This window comes from Scomber scombrus, chromosome 9 (genome assembly GCF_963691925.1).
Source record: "Scomber scombrus chromosome 9, fScoSco1.1, whole genome shotgun sequence".
Lineage (NCBI taxonomy): Eukaryota > Metazoa > Chordata > Actinopteri > Scombriformes > Scombridae > Scomber > Scomber scombrus.
In genome coordinates, this window is record NC_084978.1 from 10162149 (window position 1) to 10178395 (window position 16247).

Here is a 16247-nt window from a genome sequence, read left to right on the forward strand (position 1 = left end):
GGGTTGATCTAGCTGACAAACCGAGAGATTATGTTCCCGTACAAAGTTAATGTCTATGAAATTATCGTCAGCCCCAGAGTCAATCAACACACCAACAGGGAGCGTGCGTTGTGTCTGGTGTATCATACATGGCAGTTGGACACGGTTTGAGGAGGAAGTCATGGATGTCCGGCTCACCAGCGTCCTCCTTCCTGCTGACGAGCCTGTCCGATAATGTGTGGCCGATAATGTCCCTTCTGGCCACAGTAAATGCAGAGCCGGTTGACGAAACGACGCTGCCTCTCTTCAGGAGACAGCCTGGCTTGCCCCAACTGCATGGGCTCCCCCGCTGTGGGGGCAGGAGGGCCCATGTCTGCTGTGGGGCTGCTAGATGATGAGGTAATGGTGGAAGGGGCGAATGCCACTGGGGTGGCTGGGGCAGAAGAGAGGGAACGAGGCCTTTGTCCCTGGGATCTTTCCCTGCGTCGCTCTCGCATCCTGTTGTCCAACCTGATGGTTAAGTCAATCAAGGCCTCTAAGCTATCAGGGTCATCTCTGGGAGCCAACTCATCTTTTAACTCCTCTTATATCCCCTCAAGGAAAATCGCCTGCAGGGCGGTGTCATTCCAGCCGCTCTCGGCGGCCAGAATGCGAAACTCAAGTGCATACTGTGAAGCTGATTGGGTGCCCTGTCTCAACCTCAGCATTCGACCAACTGCCTCCTTCCCTCTAACAGGATGGTCAAAAACCTTTCTCATCTCCTGCGTGAATTCATCATAATCTGTGGTGAGTTCTGGGGAATGAGTGGAGGTGGCAAGCGCCCAAGCTGAGGCTTGGTCAAACAGGAGGCTCATGATAAAGGATATCTTTGCCTGATCTGTGGCGTATGTGCCCGGCTGTTGTGGAATACTAGTGAACACTGGTGCAGAAACTGAGAACAAGTCCCTAAGTGACCGGAATACCTGGCAGGTGTGGGGATGAAGGGTTCTCGGGGTGCGACCATCGGAGCCACGGCAGGTGGGTCCGATTAGCCAGTTTCCATAATATTAGCCAGTTTCCATAATATTCAAGATGGCTGATATGTCTTTGTCTGTCAGTGTGGCAAATGGCTGGATGCAGTTTTTTAATTGTATATAAATCAAACAGATCAATAAATCATCTTTTACTGAATACTACATTGTTACAGAATTCTACATCAAGCCAGGAGACACAGGCCTCTATATTTACAGATATGTGTAATGTTCAAATGTAAAGACTATTTTAAAATCAATATTTAGCCAGTGAAAAGTTTATTATAAGTGTTATCTTCTGTTTGTTGAGTCATCTGACTTTCACTAAAAGACTGCAGTGATGTACAGAAGGAGAAAATTATACGTTTTGATCAAATTCAATCTAACCCTATCCTTGGAAGTGTTGCTGTCATGTTTCAGCACACAACTACTGAATCAACAGAAGACATCACTGTCATGTTTACATGCTAATAAAAAGGCAATATTGTCATTTTTATATGAATCCTATCATTCTAAATTGCCTAGCTTGCACATAGAGATAGGAATATTTTCTGCAGAGACTGAAATTAGCATCCAGTGCTAATACTCAGTGGCAGGAACCAAAATCTCAACCATTAAACATAATCTTGGGTTTTGAAGAATTTGTTAACATCAAGGTTTTGTTTGGAAAGACATCTGAACATCTTTTGGTTGTGCTGGAAATAGACAATCAATCATGATGAAGTAGCACCTAATTTCTCAGGGATTCTGGGAAACAAGCTACTAGCCAATAAATATGGTAGTAATGACAATAACACTCGAAAATGTGATGTTCCACTAATGAGAATCTGATATATTTACATACATTCTCCAATCTTGATAGATGATCCTATTGTGATGATTTTGTTTGTGTTCTAAACAGCTTGACCATAACTATCAGCTGAAAAGTCCAAATATTGTAAATTTTATGAAGATGATTGTTTGAGATTATTGAAGTTCACATTAAGATGAATGAATTGAATGAAATCATCTCTTGTGTTTACTCTCAGTGCCAATAATAGAAACCCACCATGATACCTGAAACAAAAGTTTGCTGTTAGTGTTGTTGTATAGGTTGGAAAGATGGTTGGTATTATTTCCGCTGTGGTAGTACACTGAACTGACTACATAACGAGTAGCCAATCAGATTATTCTGAAGTTGTTCCCTCCCATTTCATATGGTTATATTAAGGCGGTTCATCTGCTGATACTGTTTAATTTAACTGATGTCTTGCATGAATTAACAAGAAAATGCTGTTTGGATTTTTCATCCTGCTCATCTTCAGAGTTGCACGTAAGTATTTAAAATCAGCTCGACTCGTGATAAATTATATTGTTATAATTATTATATTAAGTATATCTTTATCTTCAGTAGCAATTTAGCAGAAAGCATACATTATTTTTTATCGTTTATTATTGTTTTATGTTTATTTTAATCTTTTTTTTCAGGATGTGCAGACGATAAGATTTTTGTGACAGAGACTGTTGGTGTTGGAGATGATGTGACTCTGACATGTACCCGCCCGACTAAAACAACCACCTTATTCTGGATCAGGCTTGTTGCTGGAAACTTGCCTGAATTCTTGGGAGGAACATATAGTTTTGCTCACGATGGTGTTAATAAGACTCCTCGCATTACAACTAAACAAGAGCCTGGGACATTTGTCCTGCATATTAATAAAGCTGAGCTAAGCGATACTGGACTTTACTACTGTATAAATGTAGCTGAACTTAACATGACATTATTGAAAGGAACATTTCTGAGGATTGAAGGTAAATAAAAGTCAGCAAGCAAACATTTCACATTCCCTTAATGTTATCATCATGCTTACATCAAACCTTTTATACAGAAGATTATGATGTGTAATTTTGCTACGAGTTCATGTTTCCATCATTTAGTGTTTTTGTATATGAAGGAATGTCTAAATTATTGTGGCAATAACTATTTTCATTCATTCAAGTGTGTAAAATAAGTTTAATATTTGTGTTTTCAATCCCCCAGGACCAGAACCTGATATCATTGCTGTCACTGAAGACTTTCCATCTGATCCAGTCCGTCGAGGAGACTCTGTGACTCTCCAGTGTTCAGTCCTCTCTAACTCTGAGAGTAAAACATGTCCAGAAGAACACAAAGTGTTCTGGTTCAGAGCTGGATCAGATGAGTCTCATCCTAGTTTTATTTTTGCTCATGGAAATAGAAGTGATGAATGTGAAAAGAGTCCTGAGGCTCGTTCTGCACAGAAATGTGTCTACAGCTTCTCTAAAAGCGTCAGCTCCTCTGATGCTGGAACCTATTACTGTGCTGTGGCCACATGTGGGGAAATATTATTTGGAAATGGAATACAAATGGACATTGAAGGTAAATGTACTATAATAACATATAATGGGGAAATTATCACATTTGTGTTTAATTGAGAATCTGGTCAAATGCAAACATGTGTTATTACAGACACTGCAGCTCCCAATGCAGGTATTTATTTGGATATCACCTGCATGACATTTCAAGTATAATTTCTCTTGTTTTCATTTGTATTTTTGGTCCAGCACCTGCTTTATTCGTCTTTCTGGATGTTCACATCCACCACAAACTTTTTTACCATAAAATCTCATCAAATATCATTACTCTTTTACTAATCATTAACTTTTATTATTTCCTCATTTTCATGTTTCTTAAGCAGTCAACATGTGGGATTTGCAGAAGGCCAACACAGTTCTGCTTCTGTTGTGTGCAGCTTTGGCTGCAAGTCTGCTTGTCATTGCCCTCCTGATTTATTCCAACAAGAAAAAATTGTGTGATTGTTGCAACGGTAATAAATCTTACAGATTTTTAATATTTGGCAAAAGTTAACTTCATGAGATTTACATAACTGCTTTGTTTTAACCTTCTTCTACTGTTTAAAAAAAAAACAGCTCTGCAAACAAATGTTTCCACAGCCAGTAATGATCAGCAACGTCAGCAGGTAAGATACTGTATATGAGAAGTTAGCGTTATTAGCCTGTTTTTTTCTCTACATGGGGAAATATTTACATCTCATAACAATTTTACTTTTATTTCCTCAGAGAAATGAAGACTCTGTGGTTTATTCTGCACCAAAATTTACCAACAGGAAAGTTGGCAAAGCGGGGAGAAGGAATGTAAGCCCATCGGAGGGAGAGACGATCTACAACGATGTCAGAGCTTTTGTGGCAGATTGACAATCCAAACACAGGATTTGCTATATAATGATGCCAATATAATATAGGAGTGTGTATTGCTAAAGCAAAACTTTAATTTCACATCTGATTATCATGGATAATCTTAAAGATGTATCATTTTAACATGACATTTTATTTCAAACTGCTTCAATCATTGTATGAATTGTATTTTTTAAAATCATGTTACTTGACGTGACATGATGCAAAAAAAATGCATATGTGCATGCGCATGTATTTTGGTGATACCTTATATTATTGTGAATCTCATGTTAATGATAATTTTGTGCTTTTTAAAATTAAAGTCTTCTAATAGTTTAATCATGGAACCACCCAAACTGTCTTCATAGAAAAGGGGGATTTGAGGAGGGTTTCCTGCATGTGTCTTTTGTCTGATACACAATGACAGCTGTTGGAGATCTGCGCACTACAAATTAAACTTTCTTTCACATTTCATTCAATACTGGTAAAAACAAATATGCCACCAAGTTTAATTACACTCTACATCAAGCATACTCTTTAAAATGTTTAATGATTAGTATCAGATTTTTTGAAAATCACGTATTGGTCAAAATAGTAATTAAAGTATGTGATTAATATACAAATTATGTAATATTGAGTTGTAGTGAGTAATAGATATTTTATAGTGATTAGCTGGTTAGGAATATGATGGTTTGTGAGAGGAGTTACTGGTAAATAAGATGCAAAGGAAGAAAACTATGTTTTCAGTTTCAAGTTTATTGTCATATAGGCTACTTGTAACAATGCAACAACATTTCCCGTAATGAAAATCTTAGACCCAGAGTCAACTCAACATTACATAATAAATAAAATAAGCCAAATAGTATAAAAAGTAGCCAACAAGGCAAAAGGGCAGTAAGTAAAAAGCAAGCCTATGTAGTGACATTATTTACACTGTGATTATAAGGTATTGAGTGCAAAGAATATAAAAGTAGTTACCCAACAATAATAATAATATAGTAATGAGAGTAATAACCTGAAGTATCTTATATGACCATCACGTGTGGTTGGCCTGATGAAGAGTTCAGGGTTGATGGTATCTACTGGTACAAGCAGAATTAGGAGATAATCTGAAATTAATTGTGGCACAGTTGAAAAATGTAAAACCTAAATCAAAACCTCAGTTTCATTATACAGTGTAATTTAAAGTATGAAATTGTAATTTTACTCCACGCAGAGGTTTTGGTTCTTAGTATTATGTAGTAGTATTATGATCCGAAACTTTTAACAGTTTTGTCTTACAACACTGAAAGGACATCTAGCTATGCTGTTGTTCAGGGGCCCACAGTATCTGATCCAGTCCATAGAGGATACTCTGTGAGTTTGCAGTGTTCAGTCCTCTCTGACTCTGGGAACAAGACAGTGTTTACTGGTTCAGAACCGGAGCAGATGGATCTCATCCAAGCTTCATCTACACTGATGTAAATGGACATGCTGAATGTGGCAGGGAACCTGACAGTCTGAAGAGCTGCGTTTATCGCTTGTCTAAAAACATCAGCTCCTCTGATGCTGGCACTTATTACTGTACTGTGGCTGTACTGTGGCTGTACTGTACTTATTTGGAAATGGAACTAAACTGCAAATCATTCAGATTTTGTGTTCAATAGTGGAGATAATATCCAAAATACGCTGATATCATGATTGATAAGTCTCCTTTTATTACAAAGGCATTAGCATGTTTTTTTTCCTTTGTCACCTAAAGCAAACATGAAGCGCACGTGTTTATTCTGCAGTCATCTTTACCGTGATGAAAGTTGGCAGTAGTAGACTGAAGGATGCAGCAGTGAGAGAGAGGATCAACACTGTTATCAAGGCTGTTGGTTTGAATTAGCATTTTAGTCACTGGCAGCAAAATTATGTCAATGTCAATATGTGGACTTTTGTTTATCAGGTTATTGCAATAAGTGGGAAATAATCACAATACTTAAGTAATTCTAAATGCAATGTCTGTCAAATCATCAAGTACATCTGCAAAATTACTTATTTTTCATCTATATATGTATCTTTAAAAATGAGAATGCCGCTGGTGAGGAATCAACTACGGTGCAGTTATTTTGAATATGGCCAGTCTGATTGATTTTCACTTCAAAATGTATACTAACCATTAAAGCACATCTACTACATTTAACCATTACAGTATATTCACCCGGTGTGACATTATCCACAATCTGATAATGCATCTTTATAGCTCATGTGTCTTCAAGGTACTCCATTAACAGAGAGCAAAAGTAAGTGACAGACCTGTAGCATGATAATGCAAGAGATGAGATGAGAGACAATACAGCAGGAAATGTTTCTGCTCTTTTCGAAAGATGATATTACTATCTGTCAGCCCAGTTAACATGAAAACTACAAGGTTCAGTTCTCTTACTGCATGTTGTGTATGTGTCTTGCTTCCTATTATGCATGATCTGTTTTACTGGTTTATTAGCTCATTTCATTTGTGTACTATGTTTGACTGATTTGTCTTATTGTTTCAAAATATAGCCTTGAAATGTTCAAATATTCTTTAATCACATAACTCTGTCCTTAAGGGAATGTAAAAATGAATAATAATACAAAATAATATGTGTGTTATTATTATTATTATCATCATTGTCAATTAAAGATATACTGCTTTAACATACCTCTGTCTGGCTATAGATATGCAAATCTCATCAGCCTTATAGGAATTTAAACATACAATAAAATGATCCTGGTTGTCAGTGTTCAGACAGTCTGACAACGTTAGTCCGATTAGGTACCGTTCACTTGAACATAACAGAGGTGTCATTAATGTTATTAGTAGCACCTGTGTGTTTCCCACGATGACAAGTCAACTGTCTGATGTTAAAAGGGTCCATTATGACTTAACTGCCAGAGATGAAAGTTGTTTGATTACTGCACTTTTTTGCTTTTTGGCACAATATGACGCCCTACCCCTTCTGCAAATTCAGTGCAAATTATGTCCATGGGGTCACCGAGTCACCTCTACTTAGTATCACATAACCTTGTGAAGTCTCGCTTGAGAAAACTCGATCAAAGCCAAATGCAACAGCTGCACTGAAAGACAAAACTGAGACAGCCCTTTTCTCCGCCCTTTGACCAACCACTGAGCCTGTTTACTGAGAACAGGCCTGACTGTGGGCTTCAACAGGATGTGTAGTGAGGTTAGAGTTACAAGGAAGGACAAGATACAACAGCAGGTTAAGTTCAGTTGAACACATTTAAACTGTTAATGTGCTCCTGTCTGATAGTTGTGTTTTTAATTATAAAACCATACACAATCTCAAAATATGCCATCTTCATATTAGTTTATGCTTTGATTTCATTGTAATGTAAATGTATCCATTAATTAACCATTCATTTGGACTCATACTCCATCAACTGGAGGATGCAATGCATTTTAGTTATGTAAGTCAATCCGCTGTGCGAAATAAGCAATTCTTTTTTTCTAGACCACCAAAGTGATGGTGCTGCTCTGGAACCAGTTTTCCTGGCTGTTTTTTTGACTGTTGAAATGCAACTGGTTTGAAACTTCAAGATAAGGCACCAGCTCAGAACCAGCCCACAAACTGCCTTGGTCAAAAAGGAGTACAGCTTTGTCACTAGTCATTTAACCTCACATGGTTGAGGATTATGGGAGGAAACCAGAATCAAGCCAATAATACCAGGCAAACTTCACACAGAATGTACTAGGCTCAATACTCAGAAATTCAGAATCTCTATGTGAATTAAGGATCTGTATTGTGTATTTTACCTATTGGTTCTGTAGTTTTATGAAGGGTAGGTGAGGTGGAGGTGCTTGATATAGCAGACATGCCAGTAAGTGGGAAGTCATAGTGAAAGCAGCATTGCATTAAAAAAAAGAAGTGGGCTAGTAACAGCGTGTTGCTTTAAATAACAGAGGGATGACACAATACGATTTATTTCATTTGACATACAGGCACATGATCAAGTGACAAGAATTTCTGTAACATGATGCAATGAGGAAGCTATTCCTTTCTTTTAGTGGCCAGTGACAAAACCTGTCTACTGTAAATGGTTGTGACGATAAATGATGATATTGTTATTGCACCTGCCTTGATGAACTGGTAAAACAGTAGCTTTCTGAGACTACAGACTGAGAGTGAGGCAGGAAGCAGCCCCTTTTGAGTTCACACCTTATTTATTTTAAGATATACCAACCACAACAATGCTAAACTTTCCATACATTTCAGTAAACAGACTGTGACTAAGTAGTGTGAGAATGTGTGCATGTGTGTGTGTGTGTGTGTGTGTGTGTGTGTGTGTGTGTGTGTGTGTGTGTGTGTGTGTGTGTGTGTGTGTGTGTGTGTGTGTGTGTGTGTGTGTGTGTGTGTGTGTGTGTGTGTGAGAGAGAGACAGAGAGAGAGAGAGAGAGAGAACATGTGCATGTGTGCATGTACAGAGGAAGTATAAAGTACAAAGCAGAACATGAAGAACATAAAAGTATTTATCACAGGGCTTCTGTTCTTCTGTTCAATCTCAGTATATTACACTGAATTTCTCTTTCAGCGAATCCACAATTTGACTTTAAGGTCTTTTTTTAAAATCAGAGCTCTTTATGATGTTGTACTGGAGAACATTGTGTTTTTCCTGTTCCCGTTCTGTGTTCTGTGACTTGCTGCCTCACACCAGCAAGGTCTTAAGTTCACATTTCGGCCCTGCTGCTTTATTTTTGGGATTTAATTGAGTTTTCTCCCCCTCCATAGATCATAACATGCAATTTCCTTCAATAATGGCACTGAACATCTGAAACTACTGACACTGAATGAAGGACTCAAAATCAAGACAAGAAGTTCAGACTATCTATTACAGGAATTTTGGAAACCAGGTTACAAAAATCACAGTGAATGACAACAAGACACAACAAGACAAAACAATTTAATGTGCTATATTGTGTTAAAAAGAGTAATCCATTGATTAAGTGTTGCACTCTTGTAACACTGACAGATTGACAATAGATAGTTTTATGTTTTTTTTAAGGATGAAAACTGATGCAGCACAACCAGAGATATTTTTTTTATTCCACTCATTCATCCCCCTTGTCAAAAGCTGAGGCCTTCACTACCTACAATGCAGCTTGACTTTATTAACTTAACTCAACAGATTAGGGTGCGTTCAGTAGCCTTTAGCCTCTGGGCTTAAGCAGAGATGAGGAGCAGGCTACAGAGGATTGGTCTTTCTAGCTGCACACTGCAGACTTTTTTCATTTTGTAAAGTTGTGGTCTTAATTGACACTGACTCAAGTGACATAACTTTAGGTAATTTTGAAACTCTGTGCAACATCCTCTGGAACCACAAAATACTTTTTTGTACAAACTTTTGTGCTTTACTTCTCCACAACACCTGTAATAAGGATTTTGATGTGTAAAATTGGTGGAGTTCCCCTTTTAGGGAAATGGGGCACATACACTTGATACATGACCACACAGGATAAAATATGTGTTTACGTTGGACAAATCTGTGTATGGCTTCAACAACTTAGATGACATTTTCAGATAAGTAAGACTTCAACATGAGAATACATCCAAATATTGACAGTGGGAGATTATTTCACATCAAGATCAGATTTGTTTTTGTAGATTTTATTTACAGCAGACTGTAAAAAAAAAAAATCTATCATGTTTAACGTAAGTGTCAGTTACAGAAATCCACAACAAGAATCAAATACGAGATAAAAGGGACTTACTGTTGGTTTTGGGTCTTGTGTTTGGAAAGATAGTGGCGATTACTTCCACTGTCAAGGTCTACGAGTTAAAGCCTGTCTGTGTTGGAGATGATGTGAAACTGACGTGTATCCGCGAGTCAACTGGAACAATGTATTGGATTAAACGTGTTTCTGAACATGCCTCAAATCTTAGGAAGAACATACAGCGTTGAGGATAGTTCTCATATTACAGCCGAAGAAGAACCTGGAAGATTTTTTCTGCATATAACACAAGCAAAGCTAAGTGATGCTGGAGTTTACTTCTGTATGAGAACACCACAACTACACTTAATGTTCTTGAAAGGAACAAACCTAACAGTTGAAGGTAAATAAGGCAAAGTGTCCATTGTAATTTGCATATCATTTACAGGCTTGAAGATATGAATTAATGTTTGAAGTTTTTATCTTTTGTCAATATCTAAGAACCAGGACCATACACAGATATCACAACAGTCCCACCATCTGATCCAGTTCGGCCAGGAGACTCTGTTACTCTCCAGTGTTCAGTGTTCAGTCCTCTCGGCAAACAAAACATGTCTAGAAGAACACAATGTTTACTGGTTCAGTGCCACATTGGATAAATATCAACCCAGTTTTAGTTATACTCATGGAAACAGTGGTGACAAACTCCACTATTTTGCGACCAAATGAAAAAAAAGGGCTGAGGCGGTGATTAGTTAGACCTCCCGGTGCATATGACGCTAGGTCGAAATTACGCCGAACCATCCCTTTAATGTACTGTCATATCTTATCAAATAATCCTATCAAATAACATCAGTTACGAATTGCTCTTAATTACACTTTTACTCATTCCTAACTTTCATCATTCACACTTTTTCATATTGTTTTTTATTATTGCAGAAGACTGATAGAGTTCTCTCTCTGCTGTGTGCTGCTTTGGCTTTAAGTCTGATTGTTATCATTGGTCTTGTTTATTCAATCAAGAAAATCAAGAAAAAATCTTGTGATTGTTGTAACGGTAAGATAAGTCACTCATACACTATCTGATCAAACATATTTTGCAAAATTGGACTCCATGATTCACACAGTGCTCTGTTTTTATTTTACAATACAGTTACAGTTGATCTTCATACGAATGCTGCAACCAGAGATGTTCAGCAAAGTAGGCAAGTAAGGTATAAAAGAATAACGTATCTGGAAAGCGTATCAGTATGTTTTTCTTTCCAAATGTGTCAATGTTACACCTTTTCCCCTTTTTCATATGTTATATGTTTTATATTAAGACAGATGAGGACTCATTGGTTTATTCTGCCCCAACCTTCACAAGCAAGAAATCTTGCAAATCTGGGACAAGGGATACAAAACAGCAGAAGAAGAGCGCATCTACACCAGTGGTCTCAAACCCTGCTGCTGGAGCATGTTTTAGGTAACTCCCCTCTCTAACAACCCTGATTTTAAGAATGAACCTGTTATCATGCAGCTGAAGCTTGTCAATGGGCTTGATAACAAGTTCATTATTAGAATCAGGTGTGTTATACTGGGGAGATACCTAAAACATGCAGGGCAGTAGCTCTCCAGGAGCAGGGTTGGGGACCACTGATTAACACTCATGTCAGCATCCTTGCGTTGAACACTCCAGATTTGAATATGATGCTGTTGTATTGTTTGCATGGCACATTTTGTGGGAGATAACCTACAATATTGGCATGTCAGCTCTTGAGTTGGTAAAATAATATTATTTTTGATAACTGCATCATATATTATATTTCATTTTGCCATTTTATTTATTTGTGCATATTTATATGTATATATAGATATAGATATAAATACACACATACATATATACATATATATATATATATACATATATCAGAGGCCTGGGAGTTTGAGGGTTCTGTGCAGTATCTTAGCTGTTCCTGGGACTATGCAGCTGGATGGTTCAGTGGTTAATGCTAGTGACTTTAGCGCAGGAGATAGGGGGTTCTATTCCCAGTCAAGGAAGGGTAAAACATATATCCAGTGTCAATATGGTTCTTAATGCTGCCGGCCTACCTCAGGTTGAACGAAACTGTAAACTTAGAAGCTATGCTGGCTCGGACGTTGCCCAGGTCAACAAGGTCCGTATCAGGTGTTGAGGAACCATGGCACCTGATAAAAAATAGGTAGGGAACTGTTGGAATATATATATTTCATTACTTTCAGATATTATAAGACTGACTAATTTAATTTCATTCTTTTTCTTCCAAAGTATTTGTTAATTGATTTATTAATTGATTTATCAATGCAAAGGGTACCTGTATTTATTTTAAGTGCAGTGTTATTCGTACTCCTGTATTTGACCACCACAAAGACCCAGCAGGACTTCTACTCTATTGTCTTCACATGACAGGAAGTGCACTTTGAATCTAGATTCTGTGATAACCAATTACACACTTTTCTTGGTGTGACATACAGATTGTGGCCACGTCACATCCCCTCCTTTATTCACTTAAAAACCAACAAGGTTTCTAACAAGAGACAAAGTCAAGTACCAACTAATTCTGTGTATTCTGTATACAAGTAAGAATTTTCATGTATAGTCTTTTTGCATTATACGTTTTCTACATATTACGACAATATATACCATGTCTATATTTTCTATATTATTAATGTGTTCTATATTTTCATTTAATTCAGATACGCTTATTCCAGTAATTAAAGTTCAACTTGGTGAACCTGCCAACTTGACATGTGCTTTCTCTGATGATAAGTTTAGCTTTAAAGAGCTCTACTGGTACAAGCAGAGTGATGGTGATACTCTGAAATTAATTGTGAAATTTCTTAAATCTGCACCACCCGATTATGCACCAGAGTTTCCTCCATCAAGATTTGATGTACATAGAGATGAGAATTGTATTAAAATGACTATTTTAAAGACAACTGAAGAAGATGAAGGAATGTACCACTGTGGAGTCACGGAATATAAGAATACTAAGTGGAGTGGGATATATTTGTTAGTAAAAGGTAATTATGTGATCAATTTTACTTTAACCTTAAAGCCTCACTAAATTTCCCAATTTCATTACAAAACATAAATGTATATTTGAGATAAACGTGAAAATCAGTTTTCTAAATTTGTGAAGGTCTCAAGTTTTTAACATAGTTTTACTTTGCACAGGAAACAGTGAGAGGACATCAAACTATACTGTTGTTCAGCGGCCGACAGTATCTGATCCAGTCCGTCCAGGAGACTCTGTGACTCTCCAGTGTTCAGTCCTCTCTGACTCTGGGAACAAGACGTGTTCAGGAGGACACAGTGTTTACTGGTTCAGAACCGGATCAGATTTATCTCACCCAGACTTCATCTACACTGATGGAAGTAGCCCTGATGAATGTAGAAAGAAATCTGATCTGAATTTGTCTCCAAAGAGTTGTGACTATCACTTCTCTAAGAATGTCAGCTCCTCTGATGCTGGGACTTATTACTGTGCTGTGGCCACATGTGGAATGATATTATTTGGAAATATAACAAAAGTGGAACAAGGTATGATTTGATGTTCAATAATGAAAATAATACTCAAATTATGTTGATCAAATCATGACTGATAATTCTCTTTGAGAAACATTGATAAATCTTTCTTTTTTGTTTTGTTTTCTAGTAAAAACGACACATTCAGCATTTATTGGAATAGTGATATTAACAGTCTGCTTGCTTTTCTGTTGTTGCAAATATCGTCCTCATCTGCAACCGAAGTCTAAGAGTATGTGAACAATGTAAAGGTAAGTGTAGAAAAATTCTTCTGTTACATAATGTTGAGTTTATGTATAACATTTTTATTTATGCATATTATGTACAAGTTTGAAGAAATCTTTACAGTATAGGTTCTACGGTAATATTTTACATTGTTAATGAACTGTTAAACAATAACAGCGACATGCATTCAAAACACAAGCATTTAAGTCTCCATAAATTTGTTTAACATTAAACTATATTCTATCAGACTGATTAAATAATATATGTTTTAGGAAAGGAAAGCACTATTTCAGAGGCTCAACATGACAACTTGCGCCAACCGGTACATGATATTGTGAGTAAATATACTAAATGAACATTTACTATTATTCAATTGAATGTACTGTATATTTCTATCACTTCATATATACATACTATATATATATATACATAACTACATCCTTTGCTGCACAGACTCAAGCTGATGACACAATGAACTACGCTGCACTGAATTTCTCTGAAAGAAAAGCAAAGAGAGGAAGAAAGAAGAGAGAGTTTTCAGAGGACAGTGTGTACTCTCAAGTTAAATGTTGATAATATTGAGCTCTTGAATCTGTGTGTAATTGTTTTTGTATTCTTTATCTTGACTAATTATGAAATATTCGAGCTTGTTCAATTGCTTTATAACTGCCAAATATTCTTACAACCACAGGCTATAATGTCTTTTTGTTGAATTCTTTACATGTAATTACATATGTGGTTTGTATTTGTATAAACACAAAATGCTTGATGTCTTAATCTGAAATTACTTATCAATTGTTGCAATAAAAAAAACTTTAACTATAATTTCTCATGTGTAATAGTAAGTGTGTTTGGAATTTGAAACACATATGACATACAATATATGAATGATATGTAAGTATTAAAATATGGAGTATAACTAAATACAGATCAAAGAAACCACATTCTACTTGGTATTTGTTTGATTTCAGGTGTTTGGTACTTCTTTATTTAACATTAACCTTCAACATTTTTGATCAATGGTCAAGTTCGGTCCATTCGCACACCTGCGGCTCAAAGAAATGAAGCACATCTTTGCATTGACTTTGTATGTGATCACACAGCTTGACACACAAATATATCCGCCATTTTGTCATTTTGCCAAATTTTGACAAGTGCTTCACTTTACTTCACTCACCAACTATTAACTCCTTTAGCTTCTCTTTCTACTGAAACTGATTGCATTTTTTTTTTTTTTGGTCACTTGAATAGAAACAGGTTGTGAACACAACATTGACATATCATCACATTTTAAAGTTACTACCAGGGACTTTCACTTTGTGTTGATTTTAGTGACCTCTGTGGGGACGAGGGGAAGTGTTTTCCCAGAATCAAGACTGCATTTCCCATCAGCACCACCACCACATGTCACATGATCTTTGCTGATACATGCATTTGTTTTGTAAGCAAGTGAAAGAAAGACACTACTTATCTTTAATAATATTTTTTTAACACTGTTGTTTGCAGGATGCATAGCGATGAGATAATGTATCTGTTTGTGTCTATGTAAGATTAATAATTGTAATATAATGATGGTGAGGCAAACGACTTTTAGTACCATTCATACACCTAGGTTTCATGTAAGGCTGCATTCACATCAAATCTGGCAATGTGGCACCTTTTTGGCTGGTTTGTGTGGAGGTGTTTTTATTTCTGTGAAACAATGAGAAAATGTTTTATTTCTCATTTTCACTGTTTTGTTCACACTACACCGCCACTCATTCTCTTCAACCACTCTGTTGCTTTCTTGACTCTCAGTAAGCTATACAATAACCTGAAAGTCGTTATAGCTTTGCCAGGTATGGTTAACAGAAGGTTTGTATAGTGACGTGTTGATTATAGCCTTTTTAATGTTGATCTATGTTAATGATACTTTCTATCATCATACATTGGGGACAACGTAACTAGTTTAAGATTTTATGAATCCACTTTTCTTGTTTCTGTACTAATTTGTCTTTGCAGAATGTTAGATCTGACACCTGTTTATCGTATCGTATCTTATCTTTTTTTTTTTTTTTTTTTTTTTTTTTTTACATTTTTTCAGGCACAGACAGGAAATCATGGGAGAGAGATGGGGGTGTGACATGCAGCAAAGGTCCTCCGGCCGGGACTGGAACCTGGGTCTGCTGCGTACGTGGCATGCGCTCTTAACTACTCGACCACCTGCGTGCCATCATATCTTTTTCTGATACATAATCAATATTATCAGATTTCTTTTCTGACACCATTTTTGACACTTTCACAGTTCGCTCCAGTGAAATCCTAACAGCACACTCTTGTCCTCAAACACTATAATAGGTGAGTTAAGCTCAGTGCAGAGCTGTGCAGCTACATGCAGAGTGAGGACAGATGTTGGACATGACTACCAAAGATGAAAAGCACTATGAGATGAGAGCAGTAATGGAAGAGTTCCCAAAATGAATTAAAAACTAAAAACTTTGACATAATCATTATAACCACAGAGTGAATGGTGAACAATAAGAGATGCAATGTGCTTCACAAAGATGGATGAGACCAATGTGACAGGAAGTGCACTTTGAATCTACATTCTGTGATAACCAATCATACGCATTTCTCAGTGTGA

General features: G+C 36.8%; 1 protein-coding gene and 1 pseudogene across 1 annotated transcript; both read left to right on the top strand.

Moving 5' to 3' along the window:
* Positions 1-956: 956 nt before the first annotated feature.
* LOC133986396 (uncharacterized) lies at positions 957-4202 on the top strand. Its single transcript, XM_062426215.1, has 6 exons — positions 957-996; positions 2457-2780; positions 3010-3366; positions 3686-3814; positions 3942-3967; positions 4068-4202. The coding sequence occupies exons 1-6, from the start codon at positions 957-959 to the stop codon at positions 4200-4202; spliced, it is 1011 nt and encodes a 336-aa protein (XP_062282199.1).
* Positions 4203-11918: 7716 nt separating this feature from the next.
* Positions 11919-15150, top strand: LOC133986397 (signal-regulatory protein beta-2-like; annotated as a pseudogene).
* The last annotated feature ends 1097 nt before the right edge of the window (positions 15151-16247 follow it).

Bases quoted from the DNA above. Each gene is read 5' to 3' on its own strand.
- LOC133986396 (XM_062426215.1), top strand. From the start codon at position 957: ATGAAGGGTTCTCGGGGTGCGACCATCGGAGCCACGGCAG. The intron at 3,815-3,941 runs GTAATAAATCTT...ATGTTTCCACAG, and splicing joins ATTGTGTGATTGTTGCAACG to CCAGTAATGATCAGCAACGT. The intron at 3,968-4,067 runs GTAAGATACTGT...TTATTTCCTCAG, and splicing joins ATGATCAGCAACGTCAGCAG to AGAAATGAAGACTCTGTGGT.